The 14,590-nt window shown below is 44.2% G+C and overlaps 1 protein-coding gene across 1 annotated transcript in view; it reads left to right on the top strand.

Annotated features, from left to right (window-relative positions):
- The first annotated feature begins 3,766 nt into the window (after positions 1-3,766).
- The window catches only part of KCNQ1 (potassium voltage-gated channel subfamily Q member 1), a 551,524-nt gene continuing 540,700 nt past the window's right edge, over positions 3,767-14,590 (top strand). The window contains exon 1 of the mRNA XM_045016478.1: positions 3,767-4,291. Within this exon, the coding sequence (XP_044872413.1) occupies positions 3,897-4,291 (395 nt within the window). The 5' untranslated portion in view covers positions 3,767-3,896. The remainder of the gene's footprint in view (positions 4,292-14,590) is intronic.

The following is a 14,590-nucleotide window of genomic DNA, read 5'->3' as shown; positions in this document are numbered from 1 at the left end:
GTTGGTACTGGAGGCCAGAGACAAGGCATCATTCCATTTCTACTGAAATCCCAAACTTTCCTCTTTGCATTATCAGCACTTCCATTGGCTAATCGAAAAGCCAAATGATCATTTTTACTAGATTAGACACAAAAACCTTGTTAAGTCATACAATCGGTTATAATAAGGGGCAGATTTTTCATGGCCCTTGTAAAGGTGCTCAGTGTTTGGAGAGGTATTCTCTTCCTCCTTACATGCTATGCACAAGGACCAGACACAATTACAGTCTGTGCACTTGGGGGAGCACAAGGTCTATTTTCTCCTAGCAAAACCCAGGGCACAAGGTACCCAGACATTCCAAACCCGTGGGGGAAAGAAAAATGCAGACATTGGGCTTGTTTTTGCCTTAATGGGCTTGTGAGTTGCTTGTTGGCTAGTGTTTGGCTTGCAGCTTGCTGCTGCTGCTGCTTTTTTTTTTTTTAAATCAGCTTCTGGCAAGCAGGGGCAAGGCGGGGGGAGAGAGTCAGAGGTGCACAAGAGGACCTTCACAGTCCCAGACTGCATGCAGTCTGGATCTAGTCACATAGAGTGTTGGGGTTCTTAGGGACTGGTTTGTTTTGGCCTTGTTTTGAAATGGGATTAGCTTGATTTTTGGTTTATTGTGAACATCAGGGTACTTTTTTACCCCGTGAAAGTTGGCAACTGTGAAGGTACCACAAAGGGGACAGTGAGGAGGCACAGCCATGACCTCCAACACCCATGTACTGGTCAGTGGAGCTGGCTGGGTATAGAAAGGGTGGTATGCTACACCACAGTGCAGCATGTGAATTCTCCCTACATGGCACAGAAAGCTCTTGACAGATAATGACTTCATACCACTCCCAACCTGGGTCAGTGCCAATTAGGCACAATCTGGCTGTCTGTAGATTAGATGAAAGGCAGACCTCCCTTCTTCTGGCATGCTGTTTTGCTAAGGTGACTTGCTAATCATGTTTGGTTTTTTATGAAAAACAATCACTGCCATCTTATTTTTCAAACAGATGTATTTAGTCTTTATTGTTTGTAAGATCAATATTTTGCTTTTCTTTAAAAGACAACGGGGCCAAATCATACAATCATGTTCATTTACACTTCCTGAGGATCTGGCCCAGTCACCCTCCATAGCTCTCTCTGGTTTGAATGGAGCTGCAATTAGTAAGGCTGTTTTTTTGTTTAACTTTATGTAGCCCCTTAACTTACCACAACATTTTTTTGTTTAAGCACAAGTATCTCCCATGAACTCTGCGCTATGCTATGCATGAACTCAGCACAGCTAGTTCTACTCTATTCTGGGCTAGAAGGAAAAAAACAGCTCTCCAGACCAAAGATTATCTCCCCTTTAGGTCTGGGAATAGAAATTGTTAGCTAATTGCTGCAGCATAGGCTCTTGTAACTGTGGCGTGAAACAATTTGTCATAGTAAAGTAAGCCATTGCTTAAAACAGTAAACAGAAAAAGTAGGCCAAGCCCTCATATAACCTAATAGTAATGGCCAAACACATATAGCAGGGAGCCTCCACAAAAGCAAACATATTTTAAAGGTGGTGACAAGAGGATCAACTATGGTCCGAGGGCTGAAGGGCAAAACTTATTGCTCGCTAGTTCCACCATTAATTTGTATCACCATTATATTCACCATTAATTTGTATCATGGTAACACCTAGAAATCACAATGAAAAACTAGGGCCCCATTGTGAAAGGCGCTGTTACAGAGAAATAACAAGGAAGACAATCCCTGCACCAGTAACCTCACAATTAGAGCTGGGTGGAGAAAGGTAATTCCATTTCACAGAGGATTTCAATATTTCAAAATATGGTTTCATTCTGCTTTGGAATGAAAATCAAAAAATTTTAATTACTGTGGGAAAGCAAATGGGCCCGTCTCTGGGGCAGTCTAAATGGTGGGCTGCCTGGGAGTCACTGACCCTGCATCCCCCTGGGATCTCTTGGGAGTCTGGCATGCTGAAGAGCTGACAGCCTGGGAACTTGGGGGCTGGTGTTCCCAGAGCTTCCACAGTCTCAGCTTCCATCAGCCTGCCAGGTTGGGCTGCCAAAGAGTTGAGACCCAAGTGGGAAAACGGGCAGGAACCCTGTCCCCACAAACCATTTTGATTTTGACCAGTCAGCATTTTCCAATGGAATAACCTTCTGGGGGAGAATTTCTGACAAATCCTACTCCTAATCTGCATGTCAGATAGGATCCAACCAGTGGAGGAAATAGACAAATGGACTGTGTAGGGCAGGGCAGTGAGATAACAATAAAAAAAAGAACAGTTTAGCACCAAAGTCTAAGACAAATTATTATTTACACCTGGAGATCTAATAGAGGACATTGTGTTTGTAGACACAGCCCTGCACCAGCATCACCAACATATGAACACAGCCCTGCACAGGGATCGTTCCTCAGAAAGCAACTTCTGAGGTAAAGCCCCTCACCTGCTCTTACATTCACCTTGGAGAAAATTATTACAGGCTTGAAAGGATACAGCTGCTTTCTCCCCTGGTGGCTGGCCAGTGAGCCAACCACCTCTGTCCACATATCTATTCAAGTGACATCATCATAGGATCTAATCACATCTGTCATGTCATCAGGGGCTCATTCACCTGCACATCTACCAGTGTTATATATGCCATCATGTGCCAGCAATGGCCTTCTGCCATGTACATTGGCCAAACCGGACAGTCTCTATGCAAAAGAATAAATGGACACAAATCTGACATCAGGAATCATAACATTCAAAAACCAGTAGGAGAACACTTCAGCCTCTCTGGTCACTTAGTAACAGACTTAAAGGTGGCAATCTTGCAACAGAAAAGCTTCAAAAACAGACTCCAAGGATAAACTGCTGAACTTGAATTAATATGCAAACTAGATACCATCAATTTAGGCTTGACTAGAGACTGGGAATGGCTGAGCCATTATACACATTGAATCTATTTCTCCATGTTAAGTATCCTCACACCTTCTTGTCAAACTGCCTGAAATGGGTCATCTTGACTATCACTACAAAAGTTTTTTTTCCTCCTGCTAAGTGCTCATCTTAATTAATTAGCCTCTTAGAGTGGGTAGGGCAACTCCCACCTTTTCATGTTCTCTGTAGGTGTAGAGATATCTCCTCACTATATGTTCCATTTTACGCATCCCATGAAGTGGGCTGTAGCCCACGAAAGCTTATGCTCAAATAAATGTGCTAGTCTGTAAGGTGCCACAAGTACTCTTGTTCTTTTAACCAAAAGAGTGGCTCTTTCCTTTCCCTTACCAGGGTTGGTGTATGGCTCATCTGTCGCACAGAGATAATCAGATCCCCATCACCTGCTGCAACCCCAAGGCAGCACTCAGGCCCCAGCTCCACTGCCACCGGCAGGCAGGCAGGCGGGCGGGCAATGCTGCGAGCTGTGGGGCATTGCCTGACCTGCCCCGGCCCCTGGAGCGGGCAGTGCCCCGGGCGGGCTTTCTGCTTTACACTCCGGCTCCAAGCAGGGGGCCGGGCACCCTTCCCCCGAGCGCGCCTGGCGCGGGCTTGGACGAGCGAGTAGTTCGTGCCAACTGCCCGGGGAATACCCGGGGGCCAGGCAGCTCCCGCGGTGACCCGGGCTCGGAGCCTCCCCTGGGTAGCAGCCGGGCAGGGAGGCGGAGACCTCGTACCTTTCCCGGCGGGGCCGTCCCCCGGGGTGGGCCGGGCTAGGAGCGCTCCGGGAGCGGGGGAGGGACGGAGGGTGTGGGAGAGACTCCCCAGCGGTGCCTGGTTTCCCTCCCGCCTTCCTTCCCCGGGGCAGCGCCGGGGCTGCTTCCCTGCCTCCCGCCCCTGCGGTGGCTGCCCCTTTCCCTCCTTCAGCGCGCACACTCCTCCTCCTCCTTCCCCCCACGCCCCTCCGGCCATGACCTCCTCCCCCAAGCCCGAGAAGCGACGCTGGAGCTTGGGACGGCTGCCTGGGTCCCGGAAAGGGAGCATGACTCCCAGCAAGAAGCCCTCCGCCCTGGAGCTGGCTGAAAACACCCCCAATGCCCACTACGCCCCTATGCCCCCCGCCCAGGAGCAGATGCAGCAGGGCTCCAGCCAGCCGGCGGATCCGGATCGGGGCGAGCCGCAGTACAAGAGAGAGATGGTGGTGGTGAACACGGACTGCCCCCGGCCACACATCAACTTGGACCCTCGGGTCTCCATCTACAGCATCCGCAGACCGCTGCTGAGCAGGACCAACATCCAAGGCAGGGTCTATAACTTCCTAGAGAGACCCACCGGCTGGAAGTGCTTCGTGTATCACTTCACTGTGTGAGTAGTAAACTTCGCTTCCCCCTGGGGGCCGCTGGGGTCTCCGCTGCTGGCAGTGCCACGGTGGGGCTATCAGCCACCACTCGTGTAGCCCGCCCTCTGCCCTCCAATGTCCTTCTTCCCTGATGTCCTGACAGCTGCTTGGGGTCAAATGCTGCAGCCGTAAGGCACTACTCTGGCAGGAGGGGGAGCAGGGGGTTGCATGCGTCCTAGGCTTTGACACTGCAATTACAGTCAGTTGTTGAAGGATCTGACTTATTCTTGGAAAGGACAAACTGCACTGAGCTAAGGTGCCTTTCAGACTCCAGGCAGAGTGATTTACAAAGCAATCTGTGGTAAATTTCACATCCCGAGTTGTGGTGTTAGTTAATAGTGTGTTGTTGCTCTCCCTCTGTCGGAGCAAAAATTTACTTTGCTGGGTCAGGTGTATGTGCACCCATGTAGGTCTTTTGCAGATTCTAAACTGCTCTCATTTTAGGTTTCACAAACAAAATCTACCTAGCCAAGTAAATGTAAATCTTCTAATCTAGTCTGGCATGTATCTATTTTTAATGAATGTGTTTGACCTATGTGTGTTCCATTCATTCATTACTGTTCTTGGTGAGCAAGGCATGAAGTGTTGAGAACTCCTCATTCCAGCCATGTTACCAGAGCAAATAAATTTTGTTTTTCAGAGGGCAGTTTAATCTAACTGTGTGTTAATGCTTGTTTGAACAATTATTCTGGGCCTGATTCTGTTACCCTTTCTTACACTGAATAGTGCCTCACTTTGCAAGTAGTCCCACTGAAATCAGTGGGACTGTTAATTAATTAATTGACTCATGGCCCGCAGGGGGAGGAGGAGGAAAATGTTAGTGTAGGTAAGGGCATCAGAATCTGGCTCAAAGTGAGTAAGGGTAGTAGAATTAGGCCCTCAGTACCTTTTAAATGTTCCATCAAACATCTTTTTAATGACTGAAATGAGCAGTAACGACACCTGTATTGAAAGTCTAGCTTATTAGCCCACCTCCTCGCTTTACCTGGCTTTTACCTCTTTCCCCAGAACCTACATATTGGTAGGAGGTTTACTGAATTTCTTTAATTATGAAGTATTGCAACACTTGACTACCGTTTTTTGGTAGGCATAATAAGCATTGAACATCAAACTTTTGCCCATATGTATCGCATTCCAGATTGTGTATGAGGAAACCAAAGCAGCCCTATAGATGTGTCAGAGCGGGCTTTTATTAAAAAATAATAATAATCCAAGAACCTGAAGACATCTTACATGTTTACTAGAATAAGAACATAGCAACAGGTGCCTTTCATAACAGGGCATTCCCTTACAGTTGACATAAATTATTTGTTTCTTCTTGTTGGTATAGAAAGAGATAAAGTAGGTTCCATCTTAAATGGTTCATTCTTTAATGCAAATAAGGATTTTAAATAATTCTTAATTATTCAGTTACAGTATATTATTTCTTTCACCATCCCCTTCACATTAGGCAACTCCATTATTCTGCTGCTGTAGCTCCACTGCAGAAAGATAGATGATTGTTATGTTGTAGTGGCAACTGTAGCTTTACCAGGACTGATTCTATTGTGGAGACAGTCCTTCACTACATTCCTTCAAGCTTATAATGGTGCCAATACTTCTGGTGATTGTAGTCAAGAGAGAAGATGAGTTCTGGAGTATGCTAGAGCTTCTGTGCTGTTAGCTGTGTTCAGGTGCTGAATTATGTACAGTGTCTATAGTGTCCTTTCACATGGGGCAACGTGCCAGTCCTGAACCAACACAGTGGCGGATCAGTGCTGTTGTTCATCAGCAGCTTACAAATGTATGCATGAAAAATTAATGCTTTTTAATCTCGATGTTATAAAGGGTTTACATAGCCTTTGAGCAATTTGTAATATTACTTCCAGGTAATAAGATCCAGGAGAAATGTTATGGATGTCTTGGATCAGTTTATTTAGGTAAAAAATGATCCAGTGGCTGAAGGCAAAATTGATGTTAATGTGTCATAAAATCACTTTTGAAAGCTGCATAATACAGAGGTTTCTCTGTCTGATCAGGCCGGTTCTATCTGAACTGGCATCTTTGGTGTTTTAAGGGCCCAGTCCTAGGAACAGGACCCAAGTCAGTTCTGGTGACTTTTTAAAAAAAAATTCTGATGATCAAAGTAATTATTTGAAATAAAGAATAAGGTTATAAATAGTATTATACAGTAAATACAGAATCTTTCATCTGTAGAAATAAGTGCTGTATGTGCCCAAAATTGAGGTACCCAAAATAACTTTTGAAAATCTTCGCTAATATCTTCTAAAATTATTAGGAGTTTTAACCTTAATGCTGGGTGTAGCAAAGATACACGTGAAGAGCAGAAGTCATGGCCAAGTGTGTCCTCAATAGAAAACATGCCGGTGACATTCATGCTACTATTTTATGGGCATGCCCATTTTCAGAGTGTAAACCTACATCCACGGGTTTAAATGGGGCAGTAGTTGCGCCACGTCAGTTCTCTCCTCAGTGAAAAATGGAACAATTCTGTTGCCTTTTTTTTTTTTTAAGTTGGGGAGAGAACAATTTGACACTTTTGGAGTTATACAACTGAAGAAAGAAATGAAGATAGTTTCTGTGCTTCCTTAATTTAAACCTTATGGCCAGATCCTCAGTAGGTATAGATTGGTATAACTCCATTGACTTTAATGGAGCTATGCTAATATATGCTAGCTGAGGATCTGGCCCTAATTTTTCAAATAGAATTTTGCAGGTATGCTAGTAGGTAGTATGGGCTGGTCTTGTTTGCTGGGTTAGTTTTTGAGGGGTGGGACAGATAAATTAAGACCCTGTAATTCTGTTAGACTTTTAATTTTTTTTTGAAAGACTGTGAGCGCACAAATGCATGGCATTAGCATTGACCCCAGTGAGCATCTACTGCTCCAAAAGAACTGTTCAGGTGAATTGATGAGTGACAGTGATACTAAATATTCTCAAACACCTCAATGTGCCTGGCTAAATGTCTGGTGCATGGCTATAAGGAGACAACAGCAGGGTGCTACCTCCCCAGTGCACTCCCATTGCCTCCCAAGATTGGCATTCATAAGTAAAGATTGTATTTATTTATTTATTTATTGGAAACCTGACACTTGATGCCTTCTACCAGCAGGGGGAGCCGAACTTACCTTTTCTTCTGTATGCTGTGGGCAGCAGACTCTACTCTCTTTGAACCATCTCCAGCAATCCTGCCCCCATCCTGGGGTTCCTCCAGGATTTTTGGTCTGCAGTGTGTGCCCCTCCAGCTCTTTTGCCTCTCTCCCTGTGATTCCTTGGACTCCTTGAGGCTCTCATCCTTCCCAAACCAAACCCCTAATGCGCTTGCCTTGTTCACCACTGAGCAGCTGGGCCAAGGGTAGGGTTTTTTAAGATGACAACCTCCAGCAGCTGGAGGAGACAGCAGCTTTTATTGGTTGAGAGGAAAAAGTCTCTCATGACTCCACAGAGCAAAAAACCTGGCCAGGTGCTAGACTAGCTGGATGCAGCAGTGAGTTGCCATTGAGCTGGAGAAAAGAGCAGAAGGCCAGTATCTCTGACCAAAAGCCAGAGGTTAGGCAGTTCTGTTAGGGGTGTTGGATAATGGACTAGGTGAACCTTTGGCCTGATCCACTATGGCCATTGCTCTGTTCCAGTTTCTAGCAACTAGGGTTGTCACCGTTCTAATCGCTGGTAACCAGACCCCAGAGGCCCCACCTCTACCCCGCCTCCTCAAAGTCCTGCCCCAGCTCCACTTCTTCCCTTGGGCCCTGCCCCTGATCCATCTCTTCCCCGCTAGGCACAGGCCCCTTTGCTTGCTCCTCTCCCCTGCTCCCCCTGTGGCTCACTGGATCATCTCAAGTAGCCTGCCTGCAGGTAGGAGATGGTCCTGGCTGAGCAGGAGCTGGAGCAAGTTAATGACCCCGCACCTGTCCCCACCCCGCAGTAACCGGACTTTTGGTTTGGGTGCCATTTAGGGTTGCCCTGTCCATAAAAACCGGGCACCTGGCAACCCTGAGTCACCCAGACACAGAAGCCAAAAACTGGACTGTCTGGGTAAAAACTGGATGGGTGGCAACCCTAGTTTCTACACCGGAGGAAGTGGGACACTGAACAGACAAGCTGAGGTTCTTTGATAGAATTGAATATGCTGTGGGTGAGCTGCAGATCTATTATTGGTCAGGGACTTTAGTAGATTATGTGTGAGGTGTGCTGTCTTTTTATATGGCCCCCATCATCATCTGCATGTCCTTCAAATATTTAAAAATAGAAATATCAATCTCTCTCTCTGCCTCCCCAGCTTGTAGGAGAAACAGCTTCATTAGTTTATTGTTTTTGTGTGTTGTGTGCACAAAGAACTGACAGAGGGAAAGCAAAGTTGAAAGAAAGAGTTCTGCATTTAGTTGTGCATGTGGTGAGTGTCTTAATTATAGTTTGTCTTGTGGGTGTGATTTCCACAGCTGAGGCTCAGCTCCCGTGGAAGTTCTGTCTTCTCCACTTGTGAGCCTTCCTCCACTGGACAACAGTTGCATTGTTGTGTTGGACTGTAGCTATCTGGGACATGGGAGGTCACTGTCATGTAGGGAGAGATGTCCTCTCAGAGATCTAGGGCCAGTCCCGTGGAGAGCTGTGAATATCAGGACACAGAAGCCTTGAACAGGATTCCGTATTCAGGGACAGGTGCACCCAGGCTGTGCTTTCACAGTAACCTGTGTTATTAAGTAGGCAGGCTGCGGCATTTTGTACAAAATGGTGCATTTTCATAAAATCATAGAATATCAGGGTTGGAAGGGACCTCAGGAGGTCATCTAGTCCAACCCCCTGCTCAAAGCAGGACCAATTCCCAACTAAATCATCCCAGCCAGGGCTTTGTCAAGACTGACCTTAAAAACCTCTAAGGAAAGAGATTCCACCACCTCCCTAGGTAACCCATTCCAGTGCCTCACCGCCCTCCTAGTGAAAAAGTTTTTCCTAATATCCAACCTAAACCTCCTCCACTGCAACTTGATAGAATAAGGAGTAATGGTTTCATCTGGTACCACCGAGAACAGTCTAGATCCATCCTCTTTGGAACCCCTTTCAGGTAGTTGAAAGCAGCTATCAAATCCCCCTCATTCTTCTTTTCTGCAGACGAAACAATCCCAGTTCCTTCAGCCTCTCCTAATAAATCATGTGCTCCAGCCACCTAATCATTTTTGTTGTCCTCCGCTGGACTCTTTCCAATTTTTCCACATCCTTCTTGTAGTGTGGGGCCCAAAACTGGACACAGTACTCCAGATGAGGCCTCACCAATGTTGGATAGTGGGGAATGATCACGTCCCTCGATCTGCTGGCAATGCCCCTATTTATATAGCCAAAAATGCCGTTAGCCTTCTTGGCAACAAGGGCACACTGTCGACTCATATTCAGCTTCTTGTCCACTGTAACCCCTAGGTCTTTTTCTGTAGAACTGCTGCCTAGCCATTCAAATGCTAGTCTGTAGCAGTGCATGGGATTCTTCCATCCTAAGTGCAGGACTCTGCTCTTGTCCTTGTTGAACCTCATCAGGTTTCTTTTGGCCCAGTCTTCTAATTTTCAGAGTGTGTGGCTTTGTTTCAAGCCATAATTTGCAATAATCAAATCAAATGTGGAGATGATAAATGCATAGATCATTCTGGCCATCTGTGCCTCAGCAGATGGGATCGATGTTCGGGCCAATCACAGATAGAAAGAGGGTAGTTTTTGCTGTCATGGCTATTTGGGTATGCAATAGCACCGAGACGTCGGAAAGGACCCCATGGCTGAGGATGTTACAGAATGATGTCATGATGGAAGGGTTGTCAGGCCACATCTGTCACCATAGGCAGCTGCCTAGCTTGCCTCTAGCTAGAGTGGCCTCTTTATATGGTGCTATTTACATTTGACATAAAGGAAATGTAGAGCTGGATGTTGTCTGTGAACTGTTGGCACTTCAGCCTGTGTTGCTTCCCCAGCTCCCAATGGCTTCTTAGAGATATTGAATAACATCAGGAGAGGTTTGAGCCCTGTGGGACTGCACAGGTGAGGGCTGTGGAGGTGAAGTAACAGCTCCCATAATGACCCTCTGGGTTCAGTTTGAAAGGAAAAACCTGAGGCATTTCAGGGCATTTCTATTCATACCTGCAGCCTCTTGAAGGTAGGACAGGAGTGTTTGGTGCTCAGTGGTGTCAAGTGCTGCGAAGTGCTGGCTGAAGCAGGATGACTGCAGATGTGTTTGGCTTGCCTGTGAACAGGAGGTCAGAGACAGCACCTGTTGCACTGATGGATTGGCCTGAAGCCTGACTGAGAGGGATCCAGGATGCTGGCAGCTGACAGTTGGCATTAGAGACTATTTGTCACTAACTAACTTCTCAATTAGCTTGCTTAGAAAAGGCATGTTAGATACTAGATGGTAGTTTGCAAGGTCTCCAGCACTGAGTAATTTTGTTTCTGGTCAACTACTGCATGTTCTATAGTGTGGCAGATTCCTCTCATCAAAAGAGGTGCTGACAATTTCTGTTTTTAGACATTCCAGGTGTTCTTTCTTTCTTTTTTTTATCATCCAGGATAAGCAGAAGTGGCAGCTGCTGGTTAAGACAATTGGACACTGCCCAGGCCATTTGAAGGATCCATATCTTATTTCACTGAGGCCAAGCAAGGGAACTGTCTCAAAGGAGACAGAATGAGAAACAAGTCTTTGTGCTCAAGCAATTTTGTATTTTGTATTCATTAGTCATAGGTGATGGGCACAGTTTGTCAGGAGAGTTGAACTGGGAATCATCTATTCATTTATCACTAAGTAAGCTGTACATCTACATAAAAAAGCTAAATCATGAGCCAGAGGTGACAGAAAATGTTATTTCTGCTAGGTGAATTGTTCCGACATCCTTTTAAGTTTAATGGTTTTAATTTATCCCCTGTTCTTGGCTTGTCAGGTAAATTGGTTAGAGTCCACACACTAAACACTACTAATGCAAATAAAACTTAGCTCACTAATTGAAGATTTAGATGTATGGCTTCTATGAATACAGGTGGAGATTACTTGGGGAATCAGTTCTCACGTATCCACATGAGAACATACCCAGTAGCTCTGGTATATGTTAGAGAGGATCCTACCATTAGTACCAAATCCTGGCTGTAGCCGCTGCCACAACTGAGGAAAGGAAGACAGTGCTATAGAGAAACTTCCCAACATTTTGTAGAGTTGGTGTGGTCCCATGGGCCTCCCAGCATCTGCACCTGTTGTCAAAGACACTCACTTCCTAAACATCAGTTTCAAGAGGTAGGATGGATGTGTGTGGCAGTAGTTGTTTGTGCTCCCTATGGAGAAAAGAAACTGGAAGGGCTTAAATTCATTTATTTGCAGAGGGTCTCTGAAGTCCTATGACTATATTTGTCCCTATGTTGGAACTGACTTTTCATAACCAACGGAAGTTGCAGAACTATGTGAGACAAAGATTGAATGAATGAAATAAATCTATTGAAAATACATGAGGAAAGAACCCCTTTTTACTTTAGTAGTTTAAAATCAGATAATCCTCCGGAATTAAGAAACTTTTTTTTTTGTGGATAATTTCAGTTGCTTTTAGAATTACAGTATATGTTATAAGTACTTTTTAGTGGCTAGGTGCATTGTATTTTTAGTTTGCATTTTCCTCTGAGGAACAATGTATTGGCCATAACCAGAGACAACAATCTAGAATAGAATGACAGGTTTCAGAGTAGCAGCCGTGTTAGTCTGTATCCGCAAAAAGAACAGGAGTACTTGTGGCACCTTAAAGACTAACAAATTTATTTTAGCATGAGCTTTCGTGAGCTGCAGCTCACTTCTTCAGATGCATAGAATGGAACACACAGACAGGAGATATTTATACATACAGAGAACATGAAAAGGTGGAAGTATGCATACCAACAGGAAGAGTCTAATCAATTGAGATGAGCTATCGTCAGCAGGAGGAAAAAAAACTTTTTGAAGTGATAATTAAGATGGCCCATAGAAGGTGTGAGGAGAACTTAACATAGGGAAATAGATTCAATTAGTGTAATGACCCAACCATTCCCAGTCTCTGTTTAGGCAACTCTTATGTTCCTGTGTATGGTAACCAGCTTCTATCTTATCTTCATTCTGTTGCATGTACCTGGCTCAATTTACTTTGCCTTTGTATACTTCAGGTTTAATCAGTCATGATTATGATTTAGTTTATTGAAATCTAAGATGTTTACACAGACTCGGATTGGCCAGCAGATATGAACTAAGAGGCTATTTTTAAAACTCTGCAATGCAGATTCACAGTTTGCTAATTTTTCATGTGTGTGTGTATGCATAAAAGATAAGAAACAATGGCAGATAGGGTATTCTTATTACATTGTGGGTCAAACTTTTTAATAATGAATTATTAAAGATGTTGTGTTTTCACACAGTACTATGAAGAAAGACCAAACCAGGGCCGGCTCCAGATCCCAGCGCGCCAAACGCGTGCTTGGGGCGGTGTGCCGCAGGAGGGCGGTAGGCGGCTCCGGTGGACCTCCCGCAGGCGTGCCTGCGGAGGGTCCGCTGGTCCCGCGGCTTCAGTGGAGCATCCGCAGGCGCCCTGCTTGGGGCGGCGCAATTCCTAGAGCCGCCCCTGGACCAAACCAACCCAATATTGAAATTCCTGCTTCCAAGTGTATTTCTGGAATGCTGGCCTGTGTACCCAGCACAGATGGTGAAAACACATTTTCAAAGAAAGAACCCATCCATTTGTTTACTTCTACTCATGCATATGCAGCACATATACTCCCCCTATACTCTTGACAAATATGTTTGTTTCCCAGAAGTGTGAATCTTGGTTTGTAAATCAAAGGAGGTGAGAGATAGATATCATTCTGGACTTCACTAATAGTGTCTTTGGATTTTGTGGTTTGAAATCTGTTCCTTAACATTTTAACACTTTTATATTAAAAAGGGAAGCCATATAATAAGTGATACATTCAAAAATTTTAAATGCAAGAAATTGTAAAAACAAACAAAAAAACCCAAAAACCAACCTCCTCACAAAAACAAACAAACCAAGAAACAGAAACAAGCAAACATATCAATCTATGCTTTTTTATCTAGGCCATAGTAGAGCTGTGTGAAAGAACTTGGTTTTGCTCCAAGAGTATTTGTAAAGAGGCAATTTTATTTTCATTTTTGCCAGCAAATGTAGATTTTCTCTGGAGACATGGTGATGAGAGGCAAAAGGTGTCCAGGAATGAAGGTTTTTTTCTTTGTCTGACAAAAATTTCTGTTATTTGCCATGTTATTGTATCCGTGTTGGTCCCAAGATATGAGAAAGATGGGTGGGTGAGGTAATATCTTTTATTGGCCTAACTTCTGTTAGTGAAAGAGAGAAACTTTTGAGCTCCACAGACCTGAAGAAGAGCTCTGTGGAGCTTGAAAGCTTGTCTCTTTCACCAACAGAAGTTGGTCCAATAAAAGATACTACCTCATCCACCTTGTTGCTCTAAATTATCATTGTCAGTTAGCTGGAACATAGTCATAATTCCTCTCTCCATCCAGTCTCTTCACCTCAAGGTTTTGTCACCAATTTTAAGAAAAGGCTTGCTCCATACCAATGGCAACACCTAACATTTAAAGCTAAAACTTATATTTATTTTCTGTTCCATTCATGATCCTGAGTCCCAGTTCTAATGCTTTATATTCATAATACATTCTAAGTGCTAAATTGTCTTGTTCTTAAAGATGAACTGTGTCTCTCCTATTTATTTATAGTGTGCACCTGTTGCATTATGCTGCCTGTAATTTGAAAGAAATACTATTAGTTTCTTTGCTTAGGTCAATTATGTAGAATTGAAAACAGAGTTCTGTGTACAAACCCCTGTGGGAAACCATTGTTGCTTTAGTTAATTGTTTTTTTAAAACTCCTTTGCAATAGAGCTTTTTTTCTTCAGTTTCAACCAGCACTTAGCACAGGTTGCATTTTAAAAAGGAGCTTATCAAGTGAGACATTATCGAAGGCTTTTGCAGTAGCCAAATGAAATGAATTACTCTTGTGAACTTTTTCTGTACCTATGGATGAAGTCAAGGAGATTAACAAAACAGGACCTTCTGCTATGTAATATAAAATAAATGCACAGTGAAGCCTTCTGTTAATTATAATATTTTTGTAAGTGCACTTATCTTGGAATTGAGTAGTGTTTTTACATACTTATAGTCTTGTAAGTCACCATGTCATTCTAAAAAATGTTGCCAATAGGTGTGGCTAACACCACATTCAAATTTTGTGTTTGCTTGAAGTATACATAAGTTT

Source organism: Mauremys mutica, chromosome 4 (assembly GCF_020497125.1).
Source record: "Mauremys mutica isolate MM-2020 ecotype Southern chromosome 4, ASM2049712v1, whole genome shotgun sequence".
Lineage (NCBI taxonomy): Eukaryota > Metazoa > Chordata > Testudines > Geoemydidae > Mauremys > Mauremys mutica.
The sequence above is the reverse complement of the archived record's forward strand: the minus strand, read 5'-3'. Positions and strand labels throughout refer to the sequence as shown.